Source organism: Trichechus manatus, unplaced genomic scaffold (assembly GCF_000243295.1).
Source record: "Trichechus manatus latirostris isolate Lorelei unplaced genomic scaffold, TriManLat1.0 scaffold00280, whole genome shotgun sequence".
Taxonomy (NCBI): Eukaryota; Metazoa; Chordata; class Mammalia; order Sirenia; family Trichechidae; genus Trichechus; species Trichechus manatus.
Window position 1 is genome coordinate 33,439 of NW_004444216.1, and position 9,850 is coordinate 43,288.

General features: G+C 37.5%; 2 protein-coding genes across 2 annotated transcripts in view; one reads left to right on the plus strand and one right to left on the minus strand.

Annotated features, from left to right (window-relative positions):
• Positions 1-781: 781 nt before the first annotated feature.
• LOC101340881 (F-box/LRR-repeat protein 13-like) overlaps positions 782-9,850 on the plus strand; it is a gene marked incomplete at its 5' end in the record, with an annotated part of 160,317 nt that continues 151,248 nt past the window's right edge. Inside the window, 2 exons of the mRNA XM_004390065.3 lie at positions 782-877; positions 4,011-4,143. Coding sequence (XP_004390122.1) covers positions 782-877; positions 4,011-4,143 — 229 coding nt within the window. The remainder of the gene's footprint in view (positions 878-4,010; positions 4,144-9,850) is intronic.
• The window catches only part of LRRC17 (leucine rich repeat containing 17), a 20,320-nt gene continuing 19,861 nt past the window's right edge, over positions 9,392-9,850 (minus strand). Inside the window, exon 2 of the mRNA XM_012559603.1 lies at positions 9,392-9,789. Coding sequence (XP_012415057.1) covers positions 9,392-9,789 — 398 coding nt within the window. The remainder of the gene's footprint in view (positions 9,790-9,850) is intronic.

Genomic DNA, 9,850 nt, shown 5'->3' on the forward strand with positions numbered 1-9,850 from the left:
ACATCATTAAGGTCGACTCTGCTTTGAGGAGGCAGCTCTTCCTCAGCGGTATTTTGAGTGCCTTCCAACCTGAGGGACTCATTTTCCAATACTATGTCAGTCAATGTTTCGCTGCTATTCATAAGGTTTTAACTGGCCAAGTTTTCAGAAGTAGAGTGCCAGGTACTTCTTCCTAGTCTGTCTTAGTCTGAAAGCTCTGCTGAAGTCTGTCGACCATGGGTGACCCTATTGGTATTTGAAATACCAGTGGGAAAGCTTCCAGTGTCACAGCAACAAGCAAGCCACCACAGTACGACAAACTGACAGATGCGTGGGTAGTTATATAAGGGTACACCTTAAATTAACAGCCAAGGATGACACCTGTGACTCCTTCCTTATTTTCCAAACTTGCTTTATATATTTTTATATATCTCTATATATCTTTGTTATTTTCCCAGAGTCTTAAGGTTTTAATATTATTTAGTATTATTTTTCAAAGTTCTTTCCTTTTTTATTACTTCAAATACCAATGTGAAATAGTTGTGCATGATAGTATCATTTTTTTTTATGTAGGAAAGCTTGGAATTACATTTAAATTAAAAAGGGTCACATTATATCAAAGGCTTCAGCAGATAAATTTGAGTATTTCAGATAAAATTCCTGTCTTCAGATAAAAGTCCAACCCTTAAACCTCTGCTACCACAATGTATAGTTATTACATTATTAACACAGAAATTGTAAAAGAGTTACATCAAAGTTCATCTATTTTTCAAAATTCTATATTTCTTTTCTCTGTGTTTAGATTTTCCTCTACCTCAGTATAAGAGATCTGATAGCTTGTAGCCAAGTTAGTCGCTCCTGGATGTTGATGACACAAGCAAGCTCATTGTGGAATGCTGTAAGTAGATGCCATTTGAAGCAATTCTCTTATCTTAATTATTAAAGGAGAATGAACTGCTTGAGACAAATGTAGTAGGATTATCTTCTTCCCTGTTCGCTTCTATGTGGCCACCAACTACAGGTTCTTTGTTTTTCTTTTGTCCAGGCATAAGCCTGAAGGAAGAGATAAAAAAGGTAATAATGTTATCCTAAGAAATACATCACTAGTGTTTTCTAATTTTAATGGTAGAAATAAATTTAATATTATCTTTTCGATTGAAATATAAAACCTCATCATATCGAGTGATTTGTACCTCATCCTGGGTTCATTATTAATATGTCTTCTTCCTTTTTATGAGCACAGACTATATATTTCGTCCTTGACTATGGGAAAGACAGTTTAGAGTGTGTAATTTGTAATGGCCTTTTCATAGCTCATAATTCAGAAGGGATAGTTCCAGAGAAAAGGAAGGTTGTGACCTCAGTGTACCTGGATGATGAGGAAGGTATGAATAGCAAAAATGAAGAGCACAGAGATTTTTGTGTGCTCTGAGTGACCAGGGCTGGTTGATACACCGTAACATTGAATATGATGGTATTGGTGACATTTTCTGCTGAAAGTTTAAGTTTATAAACATCCAATTTCTCATTTTCTTCTGAACAAAGCTATTCTTGGTGCTAAAAGTGTTCATTCATAATTGTGCCACATTTGGACATTCACAAATAAAGGCAGAGTAATTGAAGATGAGGGGCAACATAACATGCACATAAGGGGTCTTTCTATTCTGGCTTTGTTATTCACTGCCATGTACTCATATTTGCTGTCTTTACCCAGTGAGGTTCTGGGTAGAAAAGTTGGCTTTTTCTGACTCTGGCTAGGCTTCTGAAGGATCTGTCCTGATGTTAATATTGTACATATTCTTTCTCTTCCAGACCATTCGGATTCATTTTTTTCTTCTTTACAGGTTTTTGAAGGCAAAAGTAACACTTCCAAATATGTCACATAAGTAAGAGATTTATTACTTTAAACTGGTGATTCTCAAAGTGTGGTCCAGGGACCAGCAATAGTAGCATCACCCAGTAACTTGGAAATGCAAATTCTTGGGCCCCATTCCAGATCTGAGGGATCAGAAACTCTGGGGGTAGCATCCAGCAATCTGTGTCTTAACAATCCCTCCAGATGATTCTGATGCATGCTAGTTTAGAAACACTGTCTTAAACTAAAAATGAACTTAAGACAGGAATACCTAATTTGTGAGCTCAGATGGGTGAGCTAAGATGGAAGTCTCGGCTGACTCCCAGGGTCTTTCCAAAGAACATTCTCTTCTTGCCATTGATGCACAGGGTGAGAGTAGAACAATGCAGCCAAGGGTGGGATGGTGCCAGATGGGTGTAAAGATGATGAGTTGATTATGGAGCTAGAGCCCTGATTTTGTCAACCGCTCTTAGTTTCTTTTGTGGATATTTTAGAATTTCTGATGAATGGCCCCAGGCCACCTATTCATTGGTCAGTCTAAGCACATGATGTCATTAGTTCTCCAATTATTAGCAAGTAACGATAGGTGGTGAAGTCAGCTGTTGACTGGACTTTAGACAGCAGGGAAAATGTTGTCATTGCAACATTGATTGATGTCATTTTTATTCAGATTAAAATATCATCCAGGAAACAGAAAAGCTACAAGGGGACAAAATATATGCTTGTTTTCTGTTGTTGGCTGAGGCCTCTCTCCAATGTCTCTTTGGAATGAGAAGCACAGACATGTTCCAGGTTACAGGAATAGTACACTGGTACTAGGGAAAGAATACTACAGAGGTGCCTGGCTAGGAATTAATAACAGGAAATATGTGTGTGTGTGTGTGCATGTCTGTGTGCATGCACATGCACTAAGACTGTCAAACTGGTTTTTGTACTACCACGTGTTGTATATTTTAGCCCTGTTTCATGCTCACTTTTTTCAGTTGACTTTTATTTCTTCACTCCGTGTTCTGTGTTGCTTCATTATGTTTTTTGAACTAATACAAGTAGCTAATATTTATTGAGTGCTGTCTATATACCTGGCACTGTGCTAAGCACTTTACTTGCATTTCTCAATTTATCCCTGCAGCAGTGAGTTAGGCACTATTATTTTCCTATTTTATAGATGAAAGAACTAAGACTTAGTTAAGTAATTGCCCAAACTAAGTGGCTAGGATGGAATTCAAAATCTGATCTTGCTGATTACAAGTATGTGCTCTTAATTACTAAATATTTCTATATTTAGTATAATATACTATATACATTTGTCATTTGCTTTTCTGACAGCATAGAATGTCTGCTCTCCAGGTTCCATTAAAATAATATAACCTTGAGCTCTGAGATTTAGCATAAAAAGCTTGGCAGTGAAGAATGATTTTCATGAAGGATTTGAGTTCATTAAGTTCTCTTGATATTGTGAACTTTGCCCCAGAATTGAATCAGTCAACTAGAGAGTGTCACACTTGAATCTTATCAGTTTAGGTTTCTTTTACTAGTTGTGTTTTCTGCCCTGAACTCAGCTTCTGTTTGGTGTTCTGTGGTATGGAAGTCTCCCAATTTATTTAATCAGTTTCCTACTGAAGGACATTTAGGTTGAATCTAATCTTTTGCTATTATAATGCTGTAGTGAATATATTGTTTTTCAGTTTTTTGTACACATGTATAATTATATCTGCAGGATAAATTCCTAGAAGTAGAATTGTTAGATTAAAGGTTAGATTGATTTATAATCACAAAAATGTATGAAGTTATGTATTTTTTTGCTCCAAATTCTTCCCACCTCTTTCGAATCAAACTTTTTGATATCTAATATCTCATTGTTACTTTAATTTGTATATCTCAACTCACAAGAGAGACTGGACATTATCTCATATGTTAATAAACCATTTTACATTTACCTTTTTTATTCCTAATGTACTGTATTTTTATTAGCCACTCCAATCAGGAATATATATATATATATTCTTTGCTTTATTTATGGAATTTGCATACTCTACTAAATAGAGCACTCTTAAACTAACATTTCAATCTCTTTTCTATTTGGAAATGATGAGATTTTAGTACTTTAAAATATTTTAAATTTGTACCTGAAACTGATCTTTTTCGTTTCTTAATGTTTTTTGTTTATCCTTTCTAGATTGATTTTTCCACAATGAAAAGTATGGCTATCGATAAATATGTAGTGTCTACTTTGCAAAGGTGGCGTCTAAATGTGCTGCGTTTGAATTTTCGTGGTTGTCTTCTCAAACCGAAAACTTTGAAATCTGTCGGTAAATATATTCCATTACAACTGTTTATCTCGCTTTCCTGTGCTGTCTTTAAACAAATATAAAGAAAAGTGTAAATCAAAGGGGACTTAAGTTACAGTCTTAGGCAATGTGAATGTCAATTGCAACCATTTAAAGAGGTTATAATATGGTCAGCTCTTACTGGGTATCTTGGAGTCATTATTATATTTAGAGATACGGGAACCTGTAACTGAAGCTCTGATTCTGTTATAGAAGCCATGGGGCAAGGAAGCAGAAAATGGCCGTTGAAGTCTTTTGGATTTGGTCTGTATGTGATTCTGCCAGGGTCCAAACCTACCTTGGAGGTGAAGTTTAGGTGATGCCTTGTAACAGCCACTTCTTTTTGTTTTCATGAAAACTGAGAAAAGAGTTATTAAACAGCAATGTGCCTAACAATTTAAGACAGGAAGAATTGGGATATAATTCTGGGGATTAGAAGAGGTTAGAGACAAGAAGGAAAATAAGAGGAATCTGGATAAAATACTATAAACCTTCCCTAGATTTTTTTTTTTTTTTTAAGCTGCTTCCACATGAAGTTTAGCCACAGAGCCCACTGGGAAGCTTGGAATGGAGAGGAAATGGGAAAACGAGATTGTAACTTTTGTAGAGAGCATAAAAACCAAAAACCAAACCCACTGCCATCGAGTCATTTCTGACTCATAGTGACCCTATAGGGCAGAGTAGAACTGCCCCATAGGGTTTCCAAGGCTGTAAATCTTTACAGAAGCAGACTGCCACATCTTTCTCTTGCAGAGCAGCTGGTGAGTTCAAACAGCTGACGTTTTGGTTAGCCGCCTAGTGCTTAACCACTGCACAACCAGGGCTCTTGTAGAGAGTACAGAGAAAGTCAAATAATGAAAATGCCTAAGGTAAATTCCCTACTGTTCAATGGGCAAATTGACTACATGTTCATTATGTCAGATAATGATGATATATCTGATAGGTATCATATATATATGGAGCCCTGGTGGCAAAGTGGTTAAGAGCTCAGGTGCCAACCAAAGGTTCGTAGTTTGAATCCACCAGCTGCTCTTTGGAAACCCTATGGGGCAGTTCTACTCTCCCTATAAGGTCACTTTGAGTTAGAATCGACCCGACGGCAACAGGTTTGTGTTTTTTTTGGTTTATCATTTATATATATGTACATATATATATGTATATCTTAGGTAGTTTATATGTTTATATTGGTATCTGAGATTTAATGTAGCCTAAAAATATTTTCTTACTTTAAACTTTTTGATATTTTGTTGCTATTTAAAAAATATTTAATGTTTATCCGGAAGTGAAATTCTTAGTACAAATCTCTTTATCATGGAAGCAATTAGGCATGCAAGCCTGAGTAGACCTTTATTTTTTAAGGAAGTAAGTATAATGTCTGTGTCATCTTTGTACTATTTTTAAATTTGTCAAAGACTATTTAATAAAACCACTTTAATGCTAGCAACCTTACTTGTATCAAAGGTAAAAGCCAACATCACAGATGTTTTCAGCTTTTCCAGTTTTTCTTCCTGCCAGCTAAGGTCAGTTCATCTATTGGTGTGTCTAGAATCATACACACCTGTGGCAAGAAGTTTGGCTGATTGTTAGACTGAAGATAAATATTGGCTGATCTTTTGGGCTGTTTGGCCACAGCAGTTGTTGTGATCCTTATGTTTACAAAAACTTTAGAAGAGAATTTACTTTAAATGTTATTTAAAAATATTTAGAAGCCAGTTAGGAGCAGGGAAGGGAAATGGTTTTTATAATATGGTGATAGCTAAGCATGCAGAGTATATGCTAAAACACTTTCACAAACATTTGGCAAGAGTACACAGTGCGATTTTTAAGGCCAATAGTTGCATTGTTGAGCCTGAGTAAAACAGACATACTGGGGACATGAAGCCCTGCTCAGCCTTTTGCAGTCTTTCTCCACCCACTCAATGCCTGGCAAGATTAGAAGAAGCTTAGACTTCTGAATACCCCTCGGATTGCATTGTTATGCTACTATGATTCATAGGATGTGATATTGAAATTTTTCTGAACAGAATTTATGAAACAATTTGTAAGTGATTGTGATTTGGTAGGCCGCCACATTCCTTTTAATATTACTCATTCTGTCAGGAGCACCTTAGCGTAGACTCTGATTTGTTAGTCATGAATTATACCCACCTGCCCTCAATCCACCAACACCCCCACCTCCTGTAGAAAGAAACCTCCAGGGCTCAGAGAATGTACGTACATAAGTAGATTCGCCAGAGTGAATTCCTCTTCCATCTATTAGCCAGAAAAGAAGACTTGTTCTGATTTTTCAGAAACAGACGCAAATTTATCCAGAGCATAAGCTCCAGAGGAGGGGAGGGTTAGGAGGTGAAAAAGCGGAGCGATTTCAGGTTAAATATTTTTCCCAATAAGCAGGCATTAAGTCAGAGCTGACTCAGGCTTAGGGCTCAGGAGGTCTCATTTTACAGTAAATCCTATTTACTTCAGAAAAATCAGAGAATCTTAGGACTAGCAGGAAACTTAAAAAACTTATCCAAACAATCAAGTGATAGTGACCATACATGTGCAAATATGTATATCTCAGAATTGCCATATCTGACTACTATAATATATACTTATTTTTTTTAATCTCCTCAACTTCATCTACTGAACAGAAAGAAGATCCAAAGGCACGTTATTAAAGTAACTACCAAGTAAGAACTTTGTAGAAGAGAGAGTGCCTAATTGTTCATTCAATCAGTTATCAATTATGCTTCCCTGAAAAAGTACAAACTCTGATTGAGAGAAGGGGCAAATCTTAAGCTTTCAAAAAATATACTTCAGTTTTGACCCTGAGAGGTATTAGCAACTCCAACTGACTTAATTATCGATGGTCTGAATCAACTTCTATTGCACTGTGTTCCAGAGCTTTATTTCCAAATAGATCCTTGGGGGTGATACTGAATATAAAAATCAGCTAAAAAAAAATCCCCAACTAACCTCCAAAAATTAAACCTGAGAGTGACATAGCCCTTTCTGTGAATAAGATTAAATCTCATTTCTTCCCACGGCCCTCATGCCCCACTATATGCTTCTGGTCTCCTGCTGAGGTTCCACCGGACTTTCTCCAACATCAAATCTTGGCTGTTTCAGGTCCCATGTCCTTAATATTCCACTCTAGGAGTTTATGAACAATAGTAAATGAATTTGTTACATCTCTCTGGTTTCAAACTCAACATCTGCCTCTGAAGCCTCATAGGGAATAATGTGGGGATTTTCATGTTATTGAGTCACACAGGATGAATACCTCTAAGGCTCCACTGCTGACTGAAAGGAGGGGCCAAACCACTGGAAAAGTGGGCAGAGTGGTAAAACTCTGTTGTGTTGTCATGGATTCTGACTCATAACAACTCTATAAGACAGAGTGGAACTGCCCCATAAGGTTTCCAAGTCTGTAAATCTTTACAGAAGTAGACTGCCACATCTTCCTCTCTCAGAGCAGCTGGTGGGTTTGAACTGCCAACCTTTTGGTTAGCAGATGAGCGCTTGACCACTACACCACCAGGGCTCCTTTCTGAGTGGTTAGAGCCTCACAATACCAGCCATTTCCTGAACCATTAGCTCTGGCAATTCTTCCAGTTTTCTTCCCCTTTGTCTCCTGGTTCCCTATGCAGATTTATACAGATTTAAATGTCTTAAACTCCTGTCCAAAGACTCCTGCCAAATCTCTCATGAGTGTTCCTGGAAAGAAAGGCTTAATCTTCCTGGGACCTGCTCCTCTTTTTGGCTCAGGTTCTGGAAGTTCTGATGCCAGGTAGTCATGGGCCAAGGGTAACTTTCAGAACGTTCTGCAGCCCTGGATAGCAGAAAGGGCTTAGGCTGACCTAAAGCCTGGCCCTATCATCTGTCACCACCTGTCAACTGTGGCTTTGCCCAAGCTACCTAAACTCTAAGCCTTGGCTAACTCATCTGTAAAAGGCAGATAATATTACCTACCTCAGAGAGATATTGTAAAAATTAGAAATAAAATATTTGTCCTGTACCGTCTTCTATGTTTAGGGAATTTATGCAAGTATCAAATTAAGACCTGTTGCTAAGCTTTGTAGGAGTACCTTGATATAAGAAACAAACATGTATCCAATTCAATGTGAAAAGGAAAAGGAAAAAAATGATACTTCACTACGAATAGATATATATTTCTTTTTGCTTTATTTTTCTCTCTATGTAGAGTATAATCAACTATGTAAATGCAAACTGATGGGGTCAAGGATTTAAGGTCTCCAAGTACTTCCTTTTTTTCTGATGATCTGTTTCTCCAGGTGAATGATTTTAATCTGCAAACCCAAATTGTGGGGCTTGTCTCAGGTGCTGTCCACTCCCTCAATTAGTTGCCTCTGATATTACGTCCTGTTTGTTTCTGCTTCATCCCAAATCCTGAGCCTGAATCCTAATTTCACCCGTTATTTATGCCCTTTGACATACTAAGCTTAGCAGGGAGACTCAGACCCTTCCCCACTGACAGGTGGCTTTCGAGTCCGAACCTTGCTCAAAACATAATGCTGTTTCCACGTCACTAGCGTTTGTACCTCTTTAGGGCTCCTGATTCGCACCATCTACAACTGCTTCTTGGAGTCCCATCTTCTGACCAGGCTCCAGTATAATTCTCATATTCTTGATTTGTTGCTTGAGACAAATTCTCTTTCAGGTCTAGTGGACAGTGTTTTCTAAGGATCAGCTAAAAGTGGTTGAGAATTTTGGGGTTACCAGAATCTCATTTTGGAACGCACAGGAAGCCGAAATGGAAATAGATTCAATACATACATTGACTTACTGGAAAAATAAAGGGGGGGGATAACATTTCATTATGACTAAGCATTTGTATCTTCATTTTGATCATCTCTGGGTACGTACAAACAGCCATCCAAAGGCATGTAAAAATGAACCAATTTTTATTATTATTTTCGAAAAGCAGTAAAAACATTTATACAGGACATTATGAAATACTAATGCCATCATGAGGACCCAACTCCTGCAGGTAACCAGTGTGGAATCGAAGTGTCACCAGAGGCTGCTCCACAAACAGACAGGCAAGCAGGATGAGAATGTTCCCTTGATTACTATGATCGTCACAATAATAATAACTAAAGAAACCCTCCTTTAGCTGGATGACCCTGCATAAATAGGCAACACAGTTCATCAAAATGTAAACGTAAGATTTTCTGACACTAGCATAGCAAATACAAAACCAGTTACAACTAGAACAATTTTGAAGTTATCCCACGATAGTGATTCTTACACTTTGTTTCTTTGCTGTGTGATCCCTATGTATTTTTTCCCATTCGTCATCTTCAGTATCCTGGTCAAATGTTTCCGGGTATGCTGGTAACTTGTCTTTGGGGCATTCTTCGTAGTAACTCCGAACATATTTTCCCACAAACCACCCTTTGTATTCTTCAGGCATTTTGCACTCCAGGCCATTATAGTGGACATTGTAATGGTGCTTTAACCAGTAGTAGAGGTAGTGGATGTTGTAGTCACATCTCCAGGGGTTATCTCTGAGCCACAAAAGTTTCAAAAAATACAAATCTTCTAATACTCCATAGTCAAAGTTTTGCAAACTGTTGTTTGATAAGTCTAACTCTTCTAAATGTGTGAGCCCTGAAAAAGCAGCTATAAACAGAAAATATTTATTAAACCAATGAGTAAAGTAAGTTAAATGCAACCATATGGT